We start from the raw sequence: 25763 nt of genomic DNA, 5'->3' as shown, positions 1-25763 counted from the left end.
TTTCCAGTATAAGTTATCACTTTGAGCCAGGCATGAAGAGTGGCTCATTTCACCTTTTTGAGTTAAGCTTTGAAGAACATTCTGATTTTTATTTTGTCATTTTAAAAGGATTAACTAACTAAAAGAAAGCCAAACTAATTATTTTCAAGTTTTCTACAGAAATGTATTTTAGTGTTGTATCCAAGCATGTGAAGTTTCAGATGAAACAGAAATGTGTCAAAAAGTTAAAGGAACATAGAACAGAGATTTGCACAGGGTTATTCTCCAGCTACACAGCAGTACAGAAATGAAAATGAGTTTTGCAGAACTCTATAGTTGCACATATGATTGTCTTATTAAAACTGAGTAAGATCTTCAAATGCACTTGTCTGAAACCTGTTTGTAATTACTCAGATCAAAATCTTTAAACAAAGTTGACAGCCAGTAATAATCAAGAGCTATTTTGGGTTTTGATTTCTGCGTGCCAGGCAGCCTGACCAGTGAGAAAGAGGAAGGTTTGTCTTTTCATGGTGAGTCTCTAGCGCATTGCGCAGTGATGCCTCTAATGCTCAAGAGGTGCAAGCAGAAAAGTTTCATGGCACCACTAATAGCCATCTGAATCTGGACAGAGACTGCAGAACTGCCATTATTTCTGGTCCTTTTGCCAGTGAATATCTAAAAGCAAGAAAAATTCTTGAGACTGAATAGCATGAACAAAGAATGAAGGTAGGATCAAGGAGAAAGAAAATGATTTTTTTTTTTTTGTCAGAAGGCTATGTCTAGAGTAGTTAAAATGGTACTGCATTTTCTCACAAGAGAACGTCATAAAACTATTGTGTTAGATAAGAGGTGGGAACATGGCTTAATGACACTGTTTGTAATTTCTAATATAGCCAATAAGCATCCCCTTATGAAAGGTAACCACCATCTGAAGAAAACATAAAATCAGGAAAGGAAAACATCCCGTCCATGAACTGCCTGCAAGCTTTGGAGACCAAAAAATAAATAAATAAAAAAATAATAAAAAAAAAAAAAACGAGGACAAAAATAGAGAAATCAAAAACAGAGGGATGATTCAACAGTTAACCTATTTATATAGTAAGGAGAAATATCAGGATTTGGGTGAGCTGGGAGAAAACATGAAGTTGACTTGGAAAAAATGAGAAATGATACAGAATGGTATATAGAGAGGCTGGAGAGGTAGAGTAGATGTGGGCAAGTTGAATTGGGACAAACACAGGAAAATGATTTTCTTGGCACAAGTTTTTGTGTCTTTGGTGCCTGTGCAGTCCCCACAATGCACCTCCATCAGAACTTGCTGGAAAGATTAGAACTGAGGATCAACTTACCTATTTCTCAAGACTCTCAGTTAGTAAATGGCCTTGTGCACTGCAAAGATCACCTGTGACAGTCACCAAGAAATGGATTTGAAGTATTAGAGATGCAAATGGGAACTCCACATGAACTTAAATGCAAGGAAAGTCAGAAAATCCCTAGAATCCAGCTGCCAGAGATGAATGATTATTTATATCGTGTGGTTTTTAAGGTTATCCTTCCAGTTTATGCTTTTTCCTGTGCAGCATGCTAGAAGAGTGCAGGCAGAAAGCTAGATAGAAAAGTGACTAGGTCAAGTAGCTGGAGCACCTATATCTAGAGAAGAGGATGGAAGTGCAGCGACTTAGATTCTTCTGCCCTTGTGTTTGATGTTGTTTACTGCTTTGGGAAAGGAGACCTGAGAATTCAGGCTTTTCTTCAGTCATATTCCTACAATCTGTTCATATAAGGAGAGATCTTCTCATATTAATGGGCAGAAGGTACAAGAAGAAGGCAGGGGAGGAAGGAAATTGTTCTAATTTCTCATCCTGGTCCATAAATTTATGATATAGTCATGCTTTGTTGGCCCACTCAGACCTCCTGGATTCTATGGGAGCTTCACCTGTGTTTGATATTTATTGACTTCTCAAAAAGATAAAAGAAAAAAAAAAAACAGGTGTGTGTGGGAATATCCAATTAAATAAGAATAATTTATGAGAGGTGAAATGCAATATTAAAGATAGCAGCTATGAAAGGATGCCTTTAAATTGGTTTTATTATCTCTTGATATTTTTATCCAGCATAGTTAAGTGTATTTTGAAATAAACTATGGAAAGTGATCTTGAATAAAAAGGCCAAAATCGTGGGTTCACTGAAGTTGATGGGGGTTTTTCCATTGACTTCAATAAGGCCAGGATTTCACCCTAAAGGTTTATCACCAAGGTCAAAGAGACAGAGTGATAAAATAAACACACAGATTTTTTTATTTTTTTTCCCAGTGAGTTCAGAAATACAGAATAGAAGTAAAGGAATCTTAAAGGAGCTCTAGGTTCAGGCTCCCAAGCCCTGCAGCCTTTTAAGCTCAATTTCTGTGGAAACAGTAAAAAGAATTATGGTATGTGACACATCTGAGTGAACCGTAGCAAAGTTACATCTGTTAAACTTGTGAATTCCAGCCCCACACAACACACATTTCAATTCAAGAAGGCTTAACTTTCTATAATTCAAACATTGTTGCATTTACCTAGCTGTTTTGATATTCTTGGATGCAGAAATGGAAAAAGAAATAACAGAAAGGTTTAGAACACTAGAAAGTCACATCTGTCATAGCTGTGGGGCAATTTCTCCAGAAACATCACAAGAAAGGGTAAGGATGTGGTCCAGTGACCCTGCACAATGCAGGACTGCCATCTGAAGTTTAACTATTTATCTCTTCAGTCAGCACTGATAAACCAGAATGAAGACATCAAATGATGTTTCCCAACTGCTGCAGCCTTTATGCTAGAGACATAATGGATGAGTGTTGCTTATAAACTCAGCCTATCATGTGCTTGCTTATTTTTATTTTTTGAGTGAAAGAGACAGCAAATGGGACTAAGTCTTTGTGATCTTCTGTAAACCAATTAAAATGCCCTGAGTTTTATGATAAATAAAATCAGAAGATTTTCTGAAAATAAATGCAGAAATCTACAGATTTCAACAAGGAAGAAAAGCGTTTTGATCTGGGTCATCATATAATTTAGCAGAGAGATACTAGATGTCTAGAGATGTTCCAGATTTTGAAGAATAAATTGTCATTTACGATAGCTCCATCTGCGTCTCCATATGAGTAAGGCTGGCTGCAGCACTTGCACTCTGACCACAGTGAAAATCCATGGATACAATGAAAGAACTCATCTTACTCACTCTGACTCTCATTGCCTTCCAAACAGGCACAAACAAGGGGAGAAAAACACAGCTGCTAAAACTGGAGAAGAAAAGAGTAATCTATATTTCTGCCACAAGACATTTTGTCACAGTGCATTGCCTGTGTGAAGGTAGATGTGGAAAACTGAAGAAGGACACAATGAAGACAATGATATCTTGTGATATCTTGGGAAACAAACAAACAAACAAACAATTCTCCCTCCTCTCCCTTCCCCTCCTCCCCCCCCCAAAAAAACAAAACAATCAGACAAACAAAAACATTAATAGAAAAGAGGTAGCAGAACAGATAGAATAGGATAAAGTAAGAAGCCAGGGGCAGAGAGTGTATGTTTATCTAAACATCTCCCACATCTGTTAACAGCAGCATTTATAAATGCAATAGGTTGCACATGAGACGGTCATGATAGAACCACTTGTGCAACACATACGCATGTTTGGAGTCCCTGCTGGTCTGCATATATGTGTCCAGCAGCCCTATGGCCAGCTCTCTGAAAGTCTGGCTTATCAATACTCAGTGTGTCTGTGAATGTGTGTATGCAAAGTCGACAAGGTAGAACAAAGTACCATTAAGGACCTAGTCTAAACCAGTAGAGTGGTCCATGAGGAAATACAAGGCTAGTTCCGATTTAATTAACTTAATTGCTCAGTAAAGCACAGTGCTCCTCCTGGTATAAACAGGTCTGGCGAGAAGATATACAGATATACACTTGGTTTTCTTGACAACGTAGACAAGCAAAGAAAAAACAGATGTGTTTATTTCATGATGACAAGATACCATTGTGACTGAAATGAAGTATTTCTCTGGGAAGAAGAGGATGAAAGTTTGTTTGTTTTTAAACCATTATTCAGTTCTGAAAAATGAGTTCACTATAGGTTGCTGGCAGTAGGGTGGGGGAGCAAAAACAAGGGGGAAAAAAGGGATGAAATTGTCATATTCTTGCACTAAGAGTTATAGGCAGGGAATTGAGAAACAATTTGACAGTAGTTTTCTGTTTTGACTGGATCAGCCTCTGCTTTCATGAATCAAAGATAATAAATACACTATTTCTAACATCATAAAATTCCCATTAGAAAAGTCCTGTAGCTGTAAGTTTTTGGGATACAGGAAAAAAAAATCACACCAGGTTTACGTTGAGAAAGCTTTAAGACTTCAACATGTCAGATATTTTGGGAAAAATTTACCACTCTTTTCTCAAAATAAGCTGCAAACTCCATGAGATGTAGACAGAAAACAGGCCTCCCTAGTGAACTTTGACACAAGAATAATGAAACCATCTATAATCCATGTTTGATTTGTTTGGAAAGTTTTTCTGCTCTGTATTTAAATTACTATTAAAAAAAAAAAAAATCTTGCCAGGAAAGGGGAGGAAAAAGGCTCATTTTTTAAATAGTTATAATCTTTTAAGCACCACTCATCTTGGTTTCTAGTTAGTATCATCAAGGCCTTCTGTAGGGATGTGATCCAAAAACTACTTTACACCAGTGAAAAGATTCTGACTAACTTCTGTGGATTTGAAGTTTGCGTCTAAGCCAGACTCTTCACCTAATACAACATTTCACAGACCACTGCCACCAACAAGGATGATTCAGTTAACAGAAATAAGAGCAAACCTCCCAAAAGCCAGGAGCTGGACATTCTCAGTGGATTTTTCTGAGATCCCCTTGCCACTGGAGACAGACAAAGAGAGTTTTCTTGATGTATTGAGAGCAGAAGACACTGTGCAGTAAGCATCCTGTGTCAGACAGATGGTGAATAGCTTTACAGAGCCTCTCCCATACTCTAGCTCCTGCATCACACAGTGACATAGTGACATGCAGGCACATTAGAAATGTATGAACTTCATCTGTAAACCCGTAAAATAGTCATAGATCAAGTAAAACATTTTAACATCTTTTTTGAGCTATTGCTTTTCTCCACACACTTTCTCGTCCACTTTACACTAATTTGTATTCAGTGCTGCTATCCTGAAAGCTTCTCTAAAACTTCCCAAGAGATCTATCATACCTTGCCTGTTTTCCCAGGTTTCTAAAATTAATTTAGATCAATTATTTAATATGTTCAATCATTTTCTTTAAGCCATTTACTGCAGATAGAGCCAATTATTCAACATAAAATACAGGCAGATCATTTCATCACAACCAAAAATGTGATTTATCATCACATTCAATTAGAACATACTGAAGTCAGTGACAAAAGTCCCATTCAGCTGAATAAGGATCAAGCCATTAATTTACAGTGCCCTAGGAATAAAGTGTGGCAATGGATAAGGCTGGGATACATACGGGATTCCAATTTCAAACAGATTGTTTTGAATCAGTTGTTTTCCAAGCATAATGATGCTCAGCTGAATACAGAGTTCCATCAAACAGCCTCCTGGTGCACACTGTAATTAAAACAAAACAAAACAAAACAAAACAAATGTAGAGTGTGAATGGAGTAAGATATTAACTTAAAAGTACTGACTTGGAAGAGCCACCAATGTCCATACGAGCCTGCCAATCCTGCCACCAATTTTCTCTGGAGCACTGAACTTGTTGATTATTGCAATTCCATCCTTAACAAGGTATTTCATCTCTATTCATAAAATCACATTAAGGAAAATATGTGGTGCTCTGAAATAACTTATTGTGCCCTAGGGCTACTATATTTCCTTTTAAGATATTTACTATATAATCAATGTAATCAACATAATGCAATATCACCAATAGTCTTCCAACCTGATGTCTCCCAAGGGAGGAGAAAGTCTTCAATCTTGCAAAGACTTATGCATAAGCTTTGTTGTAAAACCGTTGTAAAAAACCGTTATTTTTCAAGGAAATATCCACAGCAGTTAAAAGGATTTTTAAAAAAATAAATAATAAATGTTTACAGGTTTAGCACAAAATGGCCACAGCTTTTTAGGCTATTAAAATCACTGAGCTTCTAGTAATCTGTAGAATTAATAACACAAGGTCAAATTCCAGCTCTGCCATAAGTTTCCCAAGGGCTTTGGTCAAATCATTTAATGTTTGCACCTTAGTGTTCATTAGTAAAGCAGAGAAATTGGGATGCTTCACCTAAGACTGTGAGGTGCTTAGATCTGTAGAAAGAGAGAACATACAGCTGCTGCAGAGGGAAAATTTGGATTTTGACCATTGATGTTTAAAATTTAACATATTGGTAAACTTGTTCTTAACACGTTTCCTATTTTTCCATTTTTGTCTATATTCCACTGAAACACTGTACATGTATCTCTGTGTTAATGACTTTTCGGTTTTAATTTCATGTGTACTTACCTCTTCCATTCGATAACCATCAAACACATATACATAATGACCAGGACGGCCGACAAATCTAAAAGTGATAACAATACATGAAATAAAATAAAAAATGGAAAAAACCATAACTTTAGCAATACAATTTTTTTCATATTAGCTAAGATATTTCAGAACTAGATGCTTCAACATGAAGTTTAATAGACTCAAAATCTATTCAACTTCAGGTATTTAAAATGATTTCAAAATATTAGGCCTATACATGTTTTTCTACCACATCTTGACTACATAATTTTTATATATTAAAAAAAAATCTGTATTAAAAAAAAAATAAAAAAAATATCTCTCCCTTGATTAGAGATCACAGACAAAACTGGGAGCACATATCGTATGTAAATCACACTCTCTTGCATTTGAGTAATAACCTGAACGGAGGGCATTACATACACGCCTATACACAATCAAGGCTCTTATGACTAAACTGAGGGAAATAATGAAATTAACTTTATTATAACCATATAAAACAAAACAAAAAAATGGTTAAAAAGATAAATCGGAGATATTTTTCATTAATGTCTTCCTATATTTACAGCTGCTGGTAAAATGTATCATTAATACTTAAATCAGTAACGCTGAATAGGGTTAGTGAAGTATGTAGATTAACAAACTTTACAGCCCCCAAAAGGAACAGAAAAATGATATGAAACAGAATCCAGAGAATGTTTTAAAAGTTTTTGCCAAAGTTTTAGCAAACAATCATTTTAACTTTCCCATTCAAAAGCATGTGCAATACTGTGGATAACTGGGTCCCAAAAGACAATGATCCTGAACCCATAGGAAGTCACACTTATTTAGCAGGACAGCTGAATTAGCTTTTTGGTCAACCAGATCATTTGCCAAAATATTCAACTTCCAGTTGACTGTAACTATTTCTTAATTTAACTTGGGCAAATAGTGAAAAAAGTGCAGAAAGTGTTAGGGAAAATCATTCCATATTTTTAAAACAAATTGGAAAAATATTTTTTGCTAAATGGTGCTTCAAGAAAAATGTTCTAAAGTGTGAAAAACACCAGCAGAGCAATAGCTTTTGTTCATAAATACAACTTCTTTCTTTCACTGAAAGGAATTATTTTTTGGGTGTTGGTTATTCTTATTAAAAAACTAAAACAATTACATTTCAGAACAATACTCTTCTTAGAAGAGAGACAGGACAGCACTCAACATCATTCCTTCCCATTCAAGAACAAAGTTAAGACAATTCTGTTTACAATGTTGGTCATAGCTGGTGAAGGTGGTCAGTGCCAGACTTAGGTAGCTCTTTGACTGTATTTTTGAACACAGATCCACTAATATAGACTTATCTATATACATTAATATTAATACATAAAGGACATTTGTCCTACCTTCCTTTAAAAAAGGCAACATAAAAAATTGGTGCATATGAATTCACAAACTTCAATAAGAATGCCTTCAAAATCAATCTCTCCTCAAAGGCTTTCTCTGTTTTTGGTACCTCTGGGGTAAAAGAAGCAAACCAGAGAAATCAATTAGTAAATATGTAAACATCCATGATATTCCCAAATACAACACTAAACTGCAAACTTCAAATTCATATTGTTTTGTCTTTCATACTTTTCATTTCTATCAATGCACATTAACTTCTCCACTGTCTGGCTCCTTCTGATTTCCAGAGAGTCATTCCAAATTTCCAAATGGAGATTAAAGACTCTTTGTTGGAAACATTAATAATGTCAACTTAATGAAGTTGATTCTCTGATATGCTTCTAACAGTTTATCCCAAGTTGCTAAAGGCTGTCTATTCAATATGCTGGTCGCAAAAATCAACAGCCCCCCCCCATACCTGGCCCCTGGATCTGAAAATACCTCACATCTTTTCTTGTCTCTTTCCCTGCTGAGATACCTGGCCTGACCACATCACCTTCCTCTGCTTCAGACTGTGCCTGCAAAATCTTAGAACAGACCTACAAGTACTCTGACATCTATTATATTATTCAATGTATAACACTATTAAATATATTTTATTAATATTATGCATATATAGATAAAATAGCAATAAAAGAGAAAGAAAGAGAGAGAGAGAGAAAGAAAAGAGAAAGAGAGAAAGAAATAGAGAGAAAGAAAGAGAAAAGAGAAGAAAGAAAGAAAGAAAGAAGAAAGAAAGAAGAAAAGAAAGAAAGGAAAGAGAAAAGAAAAAGAAGAGAAAGAAAGAAAGAAAGAAAGAAAGAAAGAAAGAAAGAAAGAGAAAGAAGAAAGAAAGAAAGAAAGAAAGAAAGAAAGAAAGAAAGAAAGAAAAGAAGAAAAGAAAAGAAAGAAAGAAAGAAAGAAAGAAAGAAAGAAAGAAAGATAAGAAAGAAGAAAGAAAGAAAGAAAAGAAAGAAAGAGAAGAAAAGAAAGAAGAAAGAAAGAAAGAAAGAAAGAAAGAAAGAAAGAAAGAAGAAAGAAAGAAGAAAGAAAGAAAGAAAGAAAGAAAGAAAGAAAGAAAGAAAGAAGAAAAGAAGAAAGAAAGAAAGAAAGAAAGAAAGAAAGAAAGAAAGAAAGAAAGAAAAGAAAGAAAGAAAAGAAAGAAAAAGAAAGAAAGAAAGAAGAAAGAAAGAAAGAAAGAAAGAAAGAGAAAGAAAGAGAAAGAGAAAGAGAAAGAGAAAGAGAAAGAGAAAGAGAAAGAGAGAAGAGAAGAAAGAGAAAGAGAAAGAGAAAGAGAAAGAGAAAGAGAAAGAGAAAGAGAAAGAGAAAGGAAAGAGAAAGAGAAAGAGAAAGAGAAAGAGAAAGAGAAAGAGAAAGAGAAAGAGAAAGAGAAAGAGAAAGAGAAAGAGAAAGAGAAAGAGAAAGAGAAAGAGAAAGGAAAGAGAAGAGAAAGAGAAAGAGAAAGAAAGAGAAAGAAGGAAGGAAGGAAGGAAGGAAGGAAGGAAGGAAGGAAGGAAGGAAGGAAGGAAGGAAGGAAGGAAGGAAGGAAGGGAGGGAAGGAAGGAAGGAAGGAAGGAAGAAAAAGAAGAAACAAACAATCATGACGTTTATTTAAGCCCTAAAGAAACAGAAACATTCTAATGAGTTCCCACAACCCAGCATCGTTTGTGATCCTTTCAACCATAAATTCATAAAAGGCCAACACACAGTTTGGTGAGCCCTAAGCTATCATTCATCTACATGTATAGAAATGCTTAATTAAACCATCAAAAGATTTGAAAAATTTGTAGATGACCCCATATGCTGGATAGATGCTCAGGACAACATCTCAGGGCAACAGGAACATCCAGTAACAGCAATGCAGTTTTTAAATTGAGGGAGAAAAACCCCGGCCGTCACCTTTTACAGAACTCTCACAAAGATGAGATCAGCCACTGGATGAAAATTTGCACACCATATATGGTTCCACAGACTCTCTCAACACTGCACTCCCTCCCCACTCTCAGATATACTATATCGTACCAACAGAGGCATGTACAGAATGTGTCCTCCAGCTAATGGAGTCTGCTATACAATAAATGCATCAAGCCAGAATAGATGCACTAGCAAGAGAGAAAACTCTCAAAAAACCCCACCCCAATACAAATAATCTGTGGTTGTTTGTGAGCATGCTACTCCAAATCTGGGAAGCTGAAACTTTCTAGGTGGAGAATGAGCTGAGATATCTGTGGTATAGATCTTAGTTTGCCAAAGAAATTGCTGTCTTTATAAGGCACTAACACAAGTAGCTTTAATTTTGTCTCCTTTTGACTGATCCTTCCTTGATGTTAATGAAGTTACAAGTGAGAAAATGAGTCCTAAATCAAGTCTGTCACCACATGCTTACTGAAGATGACATATTCAACCTGAGAATACCAGGATGTTATCCACACCTCTGCTGGTCTGATCTGTAAAAAAGGCACAATAGTGTTCCGCTTTGCTGGACCAGCAAGAGGTGTGGTGGGTCCTAACGCATCCTGCACTAGCTCTCTGTATTACTTACAACAAAACTACTGTCTTCTTACTTTTTTTTTTTTTTTTTCCCAAGTACAGCTTCAGCAGGTATAGAGGCAGATGCATTAGTCTGAACCTATAAAGAATGCCACTGATATCATAGGCACCATTCTTGTGCTTATAGATGTACTTAATTTTCCACCCAAGCGAAGTATTGAGAATGTTCAGTGTTGAAATAGAACCCTATGCTGTCAAAACCTTTTCCTCCAGCCCAACAAACATGTTCCTCAGCTTCTCTATTAACTGCAGTGTGAAAAGAGAATTAAGAATGTTTTGCACTGCTCAGCAAAATGAAAATTCACAAGGTTAGCATTTATCACCATGAATGAATTGTAATTTAAAAAAAAAAAAAACAGTTTGTTTGCAGTTGGCATCTGAGCCAAGCACTGGAGAAAGCTGTGTGAATGAATCTTCTATTTTACGTAATTTGTAGCTCTAGAGATTACTCAGACTGGATCCTTCTTAAACAAAACACTTCATGGTTAATTAGGAATGCTGCCTAAATAAAGCTAGCAAGACCGGAATGAAATGCAAAGTGACAGGGGAAGAATAATCTGCAAGTGAGAAAGAAATTCTTGTTTCTTTCACAATTCAGAGTTGTGCACCTTCTCATGGTGATAGTTTCCTTTTGTGTTTGTCCCACAGAGGTAATGGCAGTGACTTGCACTTCCCAGATTTTGCTTAGAACCAGCCAAGGAAGAGAAGCCTCAACCTCATCTCTTTCCACACAGCAGTGTCATGCCCTAACCACTGTGCAATTTCTCATCTGGGAAGGTGAAGTGCAGAGGACAGAATTGCTCAGGTCAAATGCCATTAGCAGCTTTTCACTTGTGTGAAACTGAAAATCTGGGCACAATTTTAACCTGAATGATAGGAAACACTAGCTTCCTTAACACACTAGCACAGAGTGCGTTTATGTAATGCTGCTAGATTCTGCCCGAAGCCTGATGCAAAACAGAAACAAACAAATTAACCCCATATGGCGACATTTTTTGAAAATGCTTTACTTTGGTTTTGTTTCTTTCAAATACTCTTGGAATGTAATCTAAACTATCAAGCTCTCTTTACTGGTAAAACCACAGGATCTATTTCAAAAATTCAGGACTGGACCTGTATGATAACTACAAAACCTTACTTTATGGTGTTCTTCAAAAAAATAGGACTAAAATAGGTGGTTTCACTTTTGACTTTGAAACTGTCTTGAGAAAGTGAGGATAAGAAACAGAAGTCTTGAGTTCCTAAGGTTTTAACCTGAAGTCTGCTAGATCCAAAAAACTTTACATCACTGTAGTTTTACAGGGATATAATCTAAAATTTTGAATGAGTGCATCAGGTTCCTATCCTAAAAATTTTCTAATTTGGATGGCTAAGTTTAGACACCCCAAAATTGACAATCAGGGCATTTACTACAGTTATAGGCTTCTGTGGTTGCTGATTGACTTTCAGTGCTTTGAACAACTGACTTCATGTTCCTAGCCTTTGAAGCATCTAGAATTATAGGTGATGTATAAAAATATGGGAAGCAATATTTAACAATGGCTACAAGAATCTCATATTAGGGCCCTGTCAGTAAACATCTTTAACTTAATTCACGTAAAAAAAAAAACAACAAACAAACAAAAAAAGAAAACAAACAAACAAAAAAAAACAGTCTAAACCTCTCTAGTAGTCAAAAGACTGACTTACCTTTAAAAGACTCTAGTATACATTGCCAGGCTTATTACAACAAAACATCATCAAAAAATCAACCCCCTAACTGTAACAGATATCACAAAAAAAGCCCAGCCCAAACATCTCCCTATAACAGCAGAAAAACCCTCTGAGTGGTCGGGACTTTGTAAAAATCACAACATATAAATAACATGGGAAGAATTTGCTTCAAAGAGCTAGCAACATCTTTGTAACAATCCACTGACTTTCAGCTCCTAGAGGTAAAACTATATATAAAAATACATACCAGGTCAAAAATTCTCAACTAACTCTAGATAAGTGGATCTTGGCACAGAGCCAGTGCAATGCAGAAATACCAGCTGAGATCCTGGAATTAGCACAGCTGCATTAACGTGGCATTATGGCCAGGCTAATTAGTCCTATTAGTGGCACATTGCATGTTGTGGCTTAGACCCCCAGTTTACAGAGGCATGTCTGAGCATCTTACCCCATAGGCCTGAATATTTTCACTGGCACTCTTCAGTGGGAAATATTCCTATTAGAACTTCCTTGAATACTCTCATGTCAATACATGTAATGTATTAATGAGGAATGTGGTGAGATAGCTTTACCAATTTCTGTCAGCCATTTGGCAACAGCTCCATAAATTTCATCAAGAATAAGTATCACAATGAGGTTAATGATGACAGCAGTTGCGGTCACTGTCACTCGAATATTTGACCTGGTTGTCTCATTTGTGCTGAATGACAAAGCTGCTGCTGTAGTAATTCGGTATACGATCACACCAAACACTGCTGAAAATGTCAGCATAATCTGCAAAGAAATGTACAGATTGGTTAGTTTAAGTATGATACTAGTGTTATACTAGCGTTTAACAGAAACATTGATTTATATGTTGGGTTTGTTCCATGACTTGGCGCTGTGTGGTTATTTCCTCAAGCAACACAATAATAACGGGATAATCACATTAAAATCTGAGAATTCAAAACTGTCTATCAGGGACATAATAAAGCAAATGGCTGCAGAGTTATGAGTTGGCATAAGAAGTCCTGAAAAAGTGCATTTCCTCTGCAGATAAAGCTTCACACATTATCCATGCAGTAGTGGTGAAACTCAGGTGTCTCGAGTTCAAATGCAGATTAAAAGTCAAGATCTTTTACCTGGCAATAGGTTCTGATGGCTTGGACTGAAGGGTCTACATGTATGTGCAGCCAAGGAAATAGTCACTGCAGAAGTGCCACTTTATTTTCTCATATCAGTTCTGTTTGTGTAACTAGTGCCACAAATTAAAACATATAAATGTTTCCCTTACTATTATTGTTTTAAGATAAAGATGGGTTATGAGAGCTTCACTTTACATTTCTGTCCCAGAAATCAGGTGATGTCCTGAGGTCCTTCAGGGGCTAGTTTTGTCCCATGAAATGAGAAAAGTCAGCCCTGTTACTAGAGGTCGGGTTCCCACAAGATGAATTTGAATTTCCCAGGGCTGTGTGTTCTGGTTCAAAATAAATAATTAAATAAATGAAGTGAAATGGTAATAAAAAGTAGCCAACTTTCATAGCCATAGCAGGAAAGAGGGAGCAGGTATATTTTTCCCTTCCATTTTTGCCTTTGGCAAGAATTCCAATGTGCATTCATTATTTTAAGTAAAACATCTTGAGGTCCTCAGATGAAAGAGACTACCTAAATGTGAAAGATTAGACCAATGTAATTATTTCAGTGGGCCTAGGGGCCAAGATTCACAGCATGGGTTTAACAAAATTTAACAGTTCATTTTAATGACCCAGCAATGCTTTATTGAACCTTTGCATACGGGGGAGGTTGTCTTATGAATGGTACTATAACAGAAGAACAAGAACAAGAGTCAGAGTTATATTACAGGTTGAAGAAGAAACCTAGGCACATTTTGTTTTGATAGCGAAATAGTACACATTAAAAATATATATATATATTTGGAGAAACTTCTGGAGATATCTGGTAGAATTCACAAATAGTTTTTGTGAGAAAACTGTAATAAGACATTAAATCTAATAAAATAACTTATTTTGCCTTTTTTAAATAAATGTTTCATTAATTTTAAATGAAATATAGATCACTGGTGAGTTTTTGCATTGTGCTAATATTTTTCATTTAAATTCTGGTGTAAAGAAAAAAAAAGAAAAAAAAAAAAGAACCTGAACATGAAACACTTTGAATGAAAGCATTTCAAATGGCATAAAGTATTATTTCCTTTCCTCTTGTAGTTTTCTTTGTGTTGAGAAAGCTGTTTCTGTTTTTTCCTGCCTATTTTTCTCGTTATCTCTACCAAACATACAAATGAAATATACTATCTGCTCAGCTCTCACTGTGACAGAAGTGGTGCAGGGACCCAAAGATCAGAACTATTACCTAACTTTCCCACTATTTGTTCACAACAGTTGAAGGTAATGTCCCCAGTAATGAGAGAAAACAAAACAGCATCACCTGGCACTAATCTAATTCACCTTTCACCTCTGGAGTCACCTCTGGAGTCACACTTTTTTATTATTATTATTTTAATTTTATTTTGGGTCACAGATTCCTTCTTATTAATCACTTTCCAAATATTGTTTTTTTCTTTCTCTTTCTCCTGTGGATTTTTTTGACATTTTCACTCTTTTGGTGGAAAAGCAAAACCAGCAAAGTAAGATCAAATGTATCATTCTGGTATTGCAAAAGCACTAGGGCATCAGAAACTCCTCAGTTGCCTAGATGTTTTTTAACATACACTTAGGTACAGATGGAAAAATACTCCTTTAGATCCTTCATTATCTGTGCATCCTGCAACAAAAGAGAATTGAGGGAAACTTGTAGGACCTCACAGTAACTGAGAGCATTGCTCTCACTCCCCCAGACAGGCACTGAGGGAGGGGTTCCTGTATCTTCACAGAATTCATCCCGTTCCTGAAAATATATCTCTTACCCAAATTCCCTATGAGAAAGACACCGTTCAGGTACCTATTTGGGGTTTTGTCGTAGCTGTCAGTTTTCCCTCTGGCCAGTTCTCTCCCTTACTATGGCAGACAGCTTCTTCACAAAATATTTAAACTTATTCTGTCAAAGACTGAATTGCTTAGAAACAGATGTGAAAATTGGCTGCGGAAAAGGTCACCTACTGAGCCTGGTATGAATGAGGACAAACAGGAAAGTATACTAGCTCTGAGAAGGAAGCCATAAAACCCTGTGGGCTAGACTGATACCTTCATCCAAGTAGGATAACAATTTAATGTCCGAACAATTCTTTGGCTCCCCAGTGGGACTATTCCAGAGTCAAGTATTATGCCATGTGGGAAGGAATAGGACAGTAGGGTTCAAAAGAAGGAACAGGATGAACTCTTCTGCCATGACACTAATTCGTTTTCTTCCTTATTCTGACTGAGCCAAACACAAGGAACACAAAGAAAGGCTCCATGCCATCCCACTCTTTTGCAGCAGCTACCAACGTTTTTATCACATACTCAGAAATCTTTACTGCAACATGTACCTTCTAAGTGTAGAGTTTATAAACTGTGACATATTTTATTACTAATGACTTACAAGCCGAAGTTGTTTATGGCCATCTTGTCCTAGAGTCCCTGCTACCATCTGTCTTACTGGGCAAATTCACAAAAAAGATTTGTGAACTTCTATTCTAAAATCTCTTCAAAAGAGATTGCTTAAATCAATGCAGTCAGCTGAGACTTGTTGTACTTCTGAGTACAGCAAAAGAACTCTGACCAGATTTTAAAATATCTGTAAGCATGTAAAATAATAATATAAACAGGAGTGGAGACCGATTGGGCAAGAGAACCAAACCCATCATTTTTTCTCAACCTGCCCTTTTAAAGAAACAAACAGCATACCTAGCTGAGAAAAGCAAGGATGGAAAAACAAATAGAGTTCTGCTTGAAAGGATATTCTGCTTGAAAAGGGAGTTAAAAAGTGCACAAAATATAAAATAAAGAGAAAAGTCTTAAGGTAAGAAAAACACTAGCACCTTCAAGAATTATCAGGGAAACAATCGTATGTAAAGTTGGGAGAGAGAGGGGCAGAACATGACAACATTGTTCTATTGCAGTGTAGGCATCTTTATGGAAAATATCTGTGGATTTGTCTGCGATATCCCATTGGCCTGGAAAAGATGGAGTTAAATATTTAGCAATCACTTCTGCAGCACTGAAAATTGCAACATATTTGTGTGTGTGCATGTGCATATCTGTTCCTAAGCCTCCTGTGCCTATGTGGAATATATGTGCACACTCATATATAAATGCAAGATTTCATCATTTATATCTATGTAGTGCTCACCGCCAAAAATACTAGTCTGTGTGAATAATAACACAGACATTGGTGAGATATATTTACTTTCGTATATCACAGTATCACAGTATCACAGATTTCTAGGTTGGAAGAGACCTCAAGATCATCGAGTCCAACCTCTGACCTAACACTAAGTACTCCACTAAACCATATCGCTAAGCTCTACATCTAAACATCTTTTAAAGACCTCCAGGGATGGTGACTCCACCACCTCCCTGGGCAGCCCGTTCCAATGCTTAATAACCCTTTCGGTAAAGAAGTACTTCCTAACATCCAACCTAAAACTCCCCTGTCGCAACTTTCGCCCATTCCCCCTCGTCCTGTCACCAGGCACGTAGGAGAACAGACCAACCCCCACCTCTTTACAGCCTCCTTTAAGGTAACTGTAGAGAGCGATAAGGTCGCCCCTGAGCCTCCTCTTCTCCAGGCTGAACAAGCCCAGCTCCCTCAGCCGCTCCTCGTAAGACTTGTTCTCCAGACCCCTCACCAGCTTGGTCGCCCTTCTCTGGACTCGCTCGAGCACGTCCATGTCCTTCCTGTAGCGAGGGGCCCAAAACTGAACACAGTACTCAAGGTGCGGCCTCAGCAGAGCTGAGTACAGGGGCACAATCACTTCCCTAGACCTGCTGGCCACACTGCTTCTTATACAGGCCAGGATGCTGTTGGCCTTCTTGGCCACCTGAGCACACTGCTGGCTCATATTCAGCCGACTATCAACCAGTACTCCCAGGTCCTTCTCGGCCAGGCAGCTTTCCAGCCACTCATCTCCCAGCCTGTAGCTCTGCTTGGGGTTGTTGCGCCCCAGGTGCAGGACCCGGCACTTGGCCTTGTTGAACTTCATACAGTATGCAATTCTATTGCACAAGCTGACAGCAAACTTTTCGTCTGGCTTTTCCAATCACTGTTTAACTAATCTAACAGAAAAAAAGTAAGGTCACATGCACTAAAGAGCAGATCGTAAGCTTCACATGTGAGAGTGGAGCTGGCTCTCCCTCACCAAGAATTGACTTGAATTTCCTGCATGGTTTATAAGTTTTCTACTGCAGGTGCTTATGTCTTACTAATGCTCAACATATTCTAGAAAAATGATTGCGGACACCATTACAAATGGTGAAAGCCAGCAGAGTTCCTCTAGTCACTATCAAGAACTAAAGAACTGGAGCTCTACATTTCACCTTTATAACTCTCTCTGAAATGTTGCAGTAAGCAGTGGCAGTAATACATAAGCTATGACTCAGGAAAGCACTTTAAGCTCATGCTTAAGGGAGACTTTAACATGGTTAAAGTTGAGAGAACCACGTAAGCACTCTACCTGCAAAAGAATGACTTGTTAAAGTTAAATCAGGTCTATATGCTTAGTTCTAACCTGTATTACGATTTTGCTGGTAACATTTGAACTGGTTTTGAGACTTTAACGCTCAGAACTTGTAACTTTTCCATTTTGATGCTTTTTCTTCTTGTTCTTTTTCTTCATTAGCCAAAAAAAAGAAAACATTTTACAGAAATAAGCATGATATTCCAATGATTCTAATCCAGATAAGTGAAAACATGCACAAAAATTAAGGTTTATGATAAAATGCAAACAATTTTCAGTTATTTGTGCAGAGAAGAAAAATACCCTGCTTTAAGCAAGGTCCCAGATAATGCCAGTCAGAAGTTCTGCCTAAAAAGCAAATGTTTGCTGTGGCCTTAGGAAGAGAACAGTCATTCAAAATTTTGTAAACATGTGCAAATGTGTATGAGTGATATACCTAGTATGTACATAAAATATACCTACCCTACTACACATACATAGTATCATAGAATCATTTAGGTTGGAAAAGACCTCTAAGATCATCTAGTCCAACCTAGCACTGCCATGTCAACCATTAAACCGCGTCACTAAGCTCTATATTTACATGTTTTTTGAAGACCTCCAGAGATGGTGATTTAAACACTTCATCGGACAGCCAATGCTTCACAACCCTTTCAGTGGATAATTTTTTCCTAATATCCAACCTAAACCTGCCCTGGCACAACTTGAGGCTATTTCCTCTTGTCCTTTCACTTGTTACTTGGGAGAAGAGACTGACTGCCACCTCACTACAACCTTTGAGGTAGTTGTAGAGAGTGACAAGGTCTCCAATGGGCCTTCTTTTCTACAGGCTAAACGACCCCAGCTCCCTCACCACTCGTAAGTCTTGTTCCCTAGACCCTTAACCAGCTTTGTTGCCCTTCTTTGGGCATGGTCCAGTACCTTAATATCTTTCTTGTAGCGAGGGGCCCAAAAATTAACACAGTATTCAGGGTATGGCCTCACCAGAGCTGAGTACAGGAGACAATCACTTCCCTAGTCCTTTATACATTATATATATACACACACATATACATATACATATTTATAAATATGCAGGCATGAATTTGGCTTGAATATGATCATAAAATAACAGAAAAAGAAATTAAATACTCACAGGATATGTGTTGTAGTATATGTGAAGTATAGTAAATTAGAAATACAAAGAATTAAGTATTTTTAAAAAAATTAGTCCCTGAGTAAGTTTCTCAGGTCATAGGTTCATGTGGTACAAACAGACACATTTCACTGCCATTTTATACTGCCTCTGGATGTGAACACATGCTTTCATTCAGTAATTTCTATATCTAGAAGGATAATGGGATCCTTGACAAAGTAATGTAAGGCTTATCAGGCAGGCTTTCCTGTTGCTGCTTACAAAGTCTAGCAGCTTGCTGATGTGTTTGTTTATAGTCTGTTAAAAATTTCTCTAGGAGAATGGTGTCCACACTTTATAGTAGCCTGACCTGCCCACTTTATTCTTGTTTCCAGAATGCCATAGTCTTCCATGACTACAGTATAGTCCATCACTGCACATGTGTTGGACAAATACTTCACAGCAGAATGTTTATTTCACCTATACATCACTTGTTCAGTAGGCTTAATGCTTCTAAATATCAGTCTCACAGAACATACTGAGTACTGTTCATGCAAAAAAATACAGAGTGGGCTTCCGTTTATCAGGTAATGGAGGATGGAGCAGAAGCTCTGTGGAGAGGTGGCATCTAGCAATAAGATGCTGTCATTACAGCAAGTCATCTAGCCAACAGTCCTCCCATAAGCAGTCTTTGGAAAAAGAGGATAAAGCTGGAGATAGACTTTGAACTCTATGAGTCTTCCTGGTAGGAGACATATTTCTCATGAAATGTAGGATATTACTGTAGCTTTCTGCAGATTTTTAACATCTTTGAGAGCATTAATTCAAGATTGAACTCAAGAAGCTCATCACAAAGTTTCTCACACCTAATAAATCTAGAGATATACAGATTATCTTACCATGAAGAAAATCAGTCCACAGTTTGCTGCATATCCAGGTATACGATCATTCCAAGTCAGTTTGTCCTTTTCATCCTGTGACAAAACACAAAGATAAAGTAACGAATTTTACGGAACTGTGCAAGAGGAAATATTAGAGTTAGTAAGATCTGTTAGTGAAAAAAATGTTTCTCAATTCCAGTACTCCTGTTATAGAACTGAAGATAATTATAAGATTTAGAACACTGCTATTTTAAGTTGAGAAAAAGAGAGGGTAAAATGGTAAATAAGACTATAAAGAAAATGTCTGAAAAATCCCTCCCCCCCCCCAAAAAAAAAAAAACTAACTATGATTTCAGTATTTGAAAAAATGTATCCAAGTGTTTCTAAATTTCATAGTATTGGGATTAAGCCCTTAAGATACAACCATTCATTTTAAATTCCTTCTTGCAAAACTTCAGAAGAATAGTCCTCAACAGAAATCATAAAAAGAATCCTTATGACCATAAAACACAGATTTTTGTCTAATGGCTACATTAGCTGAATGTGGCCACTAAGGTCATTCTTGCAATGACATTCCAATCTTTCTCCTGGTACTTGGTGTATAGAATAGAAAAATTACAAAGGCACAGCTCCTCTGTAATTTTTGCTACCAACCTTGTTTTCTTCATGTGCAAATGACATCTCTCTCTTTATTGAATAATTTAAAGCAACTATGATCAGTAAAATATGGTATGCTTTTACCCTTCCTACAACTATTCAACCCCATCTCTCTCAATGTGCACATCTAAAGAAGACATTCGAAAATGGATTTATATAAGAAATACAATTCCTTCCTCTCAAAATAGGGTTCTTAAAATAATAAGAAGGCCATTACTTTGTTTAAACTAAACTAAATTTATATAATCAAATTAACTAAGGACTCAGAGCGATCTGCTGTTTGCATTTCTGTGATAGACCATTGCTATCCCATGGACTCTATTTACACTGGAGTTAACCCAGAGTTGTTCTGAATTTAAATTAATTTAAATCGGATTAAAGTTCAGGTCAAAAGTTTCAAATAAACTATTTCTACTGTGTGATTGTCCTCAGATAAAAATAAAAATCTAGGAATATTATGTCTCTGTAAAAAGCTTTCCCAAAGTACCAATAGTACAGCGTTATATTCTAATTAGAGAAATGTACTCATAGATTTTCTCATGGAGTTTACTGAAATGTGGAATTAGGCTGAAGTCATGCTACACAACCATTACCACTTTGATGGTACCTAAAGCAAGTGAGAAGTAGTGTTGTTCAGCACGCCCTCTTCTCAGCTCAACTGTTCAGACAAATTAAGCATGTATCCTTTGGGAGGATGCTGGCAGGACAAGATCATAGCAACGCCAAGCAGAAGCATCAATAATTTGGCCCAATGTATGGAGTAAATAAAGACTACATACAGAACTAATGGAGTCCACCATTTAGCTGGAAGGCTACTTTAAAAAGAATTTCTGTTAAAGCACAGATGCATTTCATTTCATTTTGGCATCTACCACTCAGCAATTATACAGGACATAGCGAAGTTCTGAGTTACTATACACTTTGACTGGGGCTAAGGGACAATATGTCTAACAATTTCACTAGGGGAAAAACACTAGCGAAGCAAAACTGGAAAATGAGTTGATATTAGCCAAAATGGTTAAAAGAAGAAAAAAAAAATCTTTTATACCCATACAGAAGTAGAAGGAGAAAATTGTGATTTATGCAAAAGGGCCAGGAAGAGCCAAAAAAAAATATCAAAGAAAACTAACTCAAAAATCTCTCTAGCAGTAGGAATTTTGGAGAATGAGAAATCATAATATTAAGCTCAAGTATTCACATATCATGAATTGTGCTCCCCAAATCATGAGTGGCAAAATGGCTAAAGTTTTCATGCTTTTTGTTTGGTTGGTTGGTTGGTTTTGTTTTCCTTGCTCAATATATCTGGTGATGCAAGACATTTACTGTAGTTTGAAACAGACAGGGTACCGACATGATCTACTGACTTTCCAAGTCAAGAAAAACATCACATGCTGAAAGACTCCTGATAATATCTCAGCCTTTTGGAATACCTTAAGAAGCAGTTGCCTATTATGAAAAAATAAATAGCCAAAACCTCTGTTTGTCCTATTTGCTCCTCCTATGGTGTTTTTTTTTTTCTTTTTTTTCTTTTTTTCTAAGTAATACAAACCTGGATAGATGCAGGAAGGAAGGAGAAAAACTAGGGAAACAGAAATGATTGGTAAGTACTTTTAGAGATGAGAATCAGAAGCTAAAGTGTGCCTAACCCTGCATTTTTAAGTATTAAGAGACATTAGGATTAACCCAGCTAAGGGTCCAAACATCAGATCTGTCTAAGGACTCCAATTATTAGACTGTATGTTCTCAGAAAAGTGCTAGGTGCACTTAGCACCACCATTCATTTTGGAAACCCTAGGTTTAACATCTGAATACTTGTTTTAAATAAATCTCTGGTTTCCAAAAGCACTTTGTTCCTGATATGTTCAATAAAATAAATTCCTGGAATAAAAATTTAAAAGGATAACTAACTCTTTATATTTTAATTTATTACTGGAAATAACTAAATGGAATATGATTGCATCCCATAGATACTGCCTTGCTGAACATGAAGAAAATAGTCCTTTCTCTTTTGGGGAATTGACATAGGTTGGCTGCCCACACTCCTCAACAAAATGGGGGGATAAAGTAAGATGAAAAAGCCTGTAGGTTGAGATAAATACAGGGAGATCACTTGTCAGGTACCATTACAGCAAAGCAGAGTAGACTTGGGGAAAATTAATTCAATTTATCATCAGTTAAAATAGACTTGGATGGTGCAAAACAAAGACAAAACTAGAAACATCACCCCTCCACCCTTCTTCCCAGGATCATCTTCATTCTTGACTCCTCTACATGTCTCTCCAAGTGGTGCAGGGAGGATGTGAAAAGGGGACTATGGGATCCATCCATAACAGCTCCTCTCTGCTGCTCCTTCCTCCTCACACTTTCTCCCTTCTCCAGTGTGGGATCATCCCATGGGCTGAAACTACTTCAGGAAACAGCCACCTGCTTCAGCAGGGTATTTTCCACAGTTTGCAGTTCAGTTATCTGATGTGGCGTGGTCCTTTCCACAAACTACAACATAATACCTGCTCCAGAAATCTCCAATCCAGTGGCTGGAGCACCTTCTCTGCCTCTGTCTTCTCTCAGTTTAGTGCTCACAGAGCTATTTATTGTATATATATACATATATTTCACTCTCTATCCTCTGCCTTTGTAGCATTTTACCTTTTCCTAAAAACATTCTCTCTGATGTGCCAAGAATTTGGCTGATGGCCTCATCTGTCTCCTGTTGTAGCTGTGTTAGAAGAGGCTGAAACCAGCTATGTCCAGTAAGAGGCCACCTCTGCAGCGCCCCACTGCCAACACATTGACACCTATGTCCAGTACATCTATGACATTGGTGCAACAGCATAAGGAATGTTATATTTGCTTCTGAATACTGAGCAAGGCAATGCAGATAGAATAGAGTTTTCATTCAGAGTGGAATGAAAGACACTGAAAGTGTTTTCCCAGTCTCTTCTTGTAACAGAGGACACAAAGGTGGAAATGAGGAAGAAGGGTGGGTGTAAATGACAAAGTACAAGTAGATAAAGGAAGAGAAGGTCAGTATACCACCTGGTCAGCTTTCTCTTTCATGCATGTGCTTTATAAATCTTATACAACATTTTCATGAGTTTGCCATTCTGTATAGCATCAAGACAAAGGGAGAAATGAACATGTCTGAGTTATAAAGGCATTATGAGAAGTAAGAAAAAGCTGGGTGAAAATATTGAGTTACTTAGCATGCAGGGCAGAAATTGCAATACCAAACTCTGAAATTTTGATCATGTAGTAGGCAGCAGAATGTTACTTTCTGTTATAGCTCTTGCAAAGAAATCCAACTCTGTAAATTCACTTGGTATTTTATATTACACCTGATTCTACTCTCTGGCAATAGTGCCATCTAGCCGTTAAAAGACTGTACTGTGAATTATCAAGAACACCTTGTCTGCAATCAGTGTTACACTTAAACATTGCAGCTAGTAACTATGTTTTATTCTAAACTCGTTGAATTTATTAGTAGATTTCTCATAGGATATGGCACATATCCCATTCTAGTGAATAACATTAATTACAGAATATTTCTTGGATTTAGACAGGGGCAGAAAAGTTTACCTGAAGGTTAATGAAAACTCATCCAAATAGGCAAGTTATCTATTTGGAGCAGTTCAAGAGGTGGATATAATTGCTGACATAATACTTTGAAACTGATCACTCAGGTAAAAATCTCAGTGGCAGATATGTCACACTGGCACATTACCCAAGGGAAACTCTATTGCAGGGAAATATTTACATGAAGACAGAAAACTTTTTAACGCAGATTATAGTTCTGTGGTAAGCAAGACAAGCCAATAGATAAATTTAAAAATCTTTCCACCAGATTCTTTGAATACAATGCTCTATTTGCAGTTGTATTCGAGCACTATCTAGGTTTTGCAGGATGATTTATATGCTTATGAGTTACCTAACTTGGCTAGGATCCAACATGTGCAGCTCTGCATCCTCAGGTGGGCCTCTGAGCTGTGGAAGCCTGGAAATATACTGCACTTGGACAACACCAAGGAGCTTTGCAAAACTAGTTCTATGTTTCTCTGTGAATCAGACCACAGCCAGTTTGCTCAGATCACAACTCTTTCAGTTATTTATTTATATTTTCCCACAAGAGAACACCTCCTCAAAACAGGTGTTTCTAACCATCAGCCATGCCAGCTCACTCCGCACTCAGGGAGTAAAGCAACATACGTTATTTCTTCTGCATCCTGCTTAGTTACTCTAGTTTTGCAGTTCAGGCAGTTCACTCAATTGCACCTGGGCAACCCGAATGACTTCACTGGACTTACGCAAGGCTGCAGTAGTTGAGTGGAACTCAATAAAAGATACTCAGGGAAGAACAAAATCCAGGACACCTCTCTCTTGGCTTCATAAGATCTTGAATAGCCAGAAAGAGTAAAATGCTGTAAAATTATATTTCTGATGACAAAATCCAGAAGTTCATCTCTAAGTACACCCAGGAAGCATCAAACAAATAAATGCCATTTTTATATCTGCACTTTTCTTAGTAGAAACAAAACATTTAAAAGGTGTAAAAATAAATAAATAAATAAATAAATAAATAAAGTGTCAAAATGAGCATTTAGTAATAAGAACTGTGGCATCAAATACAGTCCTTAGAGTCATAGGATCATTTAGTTTAGAAAAGACCTCTCAGATCATCATGTCCAACTGTTAACCTAGCACTGCCAAGTGTACCACTAAACTGTGTCCCTAAGCACCACATCTACACATCTTTTACATACCTCCAGGGATGGCAACTCAACCACTTCCCTGGACAGCCTATTCCAATTCTGCACAACCTTTTCAGTGAAGAATATTTTTCCTAATATCCAACCTAAGACTCCCCTGGCACAACTTGAGGCCATTTACACTTGTCCTATTGCTTTTGGCATGGGAGAAGAAACCATCTTCCACCTCACTACAACCTCCTTGAGGAAGTTGTAGAGAGTGATAAGGTCTCCCGTGGGCCTAGTTTTCTCCAGGCTAAACAACCCCAACTCTCTCAACCACTCTTCATAAGACTTGTTCTCTAGACCCTTCACCAGCTTTGTTGCCCTTCTATGGACATGTTCCAGCACCTTGATGTCCTTCTTGTACTGAGGGGCCCAAATTTTAGCACTGTATTCAGGGTGCTGAGTACAGAGGGACAATCACTTCCCTAGTCCTGCTGGCCACACTGTTTCTGATACAAGCCAGGATGTTGTTGGCCTTCTTGGTCACCTGATCAAGTAGATCAACACTTGCACACCACTTGGTGTCATCTGCAAAGACCCAGGCACCCAGATAGCTTTTTACCCAGAAAGTGTACTCCCATCCTAGCTGTGAGTAGCCAGTTTCTCCAGGA

General features: G+C 37.3%; 1 protein-coding gene across 1 annotated transcript in view; it reads right to left on the bottom strand.

Annotated features, from left to right (window-relative positions):
- Positions 1 to 25763, bottom strand: part of ANO2 (anoctamin 2) — a 207009-nt gene that overhangs the window by 24231 nt on the left and 157015 nt on the right. The window contains exons 15-19 of the mRNA XM_080577713.1: positions 19766 to 19840; positions 12732 to 12933; positions 7878 to 7989; positions 6496 to 6553; positions 5503 to 5603 (exon numbers count right to left, since the gene is read on the bottom strand). Coding sequence (XP_080433839.1) covers positions 5503 to 5603; positions 6496 to 6553; positions 7878 to 7989; positions 12732 to 12933; positions 19766 to 19840 — 548 coding nt within the window. The remainder of the gene's footprint in view (positions 1 to 5502; positions 5604 to 6495; positions 6554 to 7877; positions 7990 to 12731; positions 12934 to 19765; positions 19841 to 25763) is intronic.

The sequence above is a fragment of the Anser brachyrhynchus genome (assembly GCF_964034855.1).
Source record: "Anser brachyrhynchus genome assembly, chromosome: 1".
Classification (NCBI taxonomy): Eukaryota; Metazoa; Chordata; class Aves; order Anseriformes; family Anatidae; genus Anser; species Anser brachyrhynchus.
The sequence above is the reverse complement of the archived record's forward strand: the minus strand, read 5'-3'. Positions and strand labels throughout refer to the sequence as shown.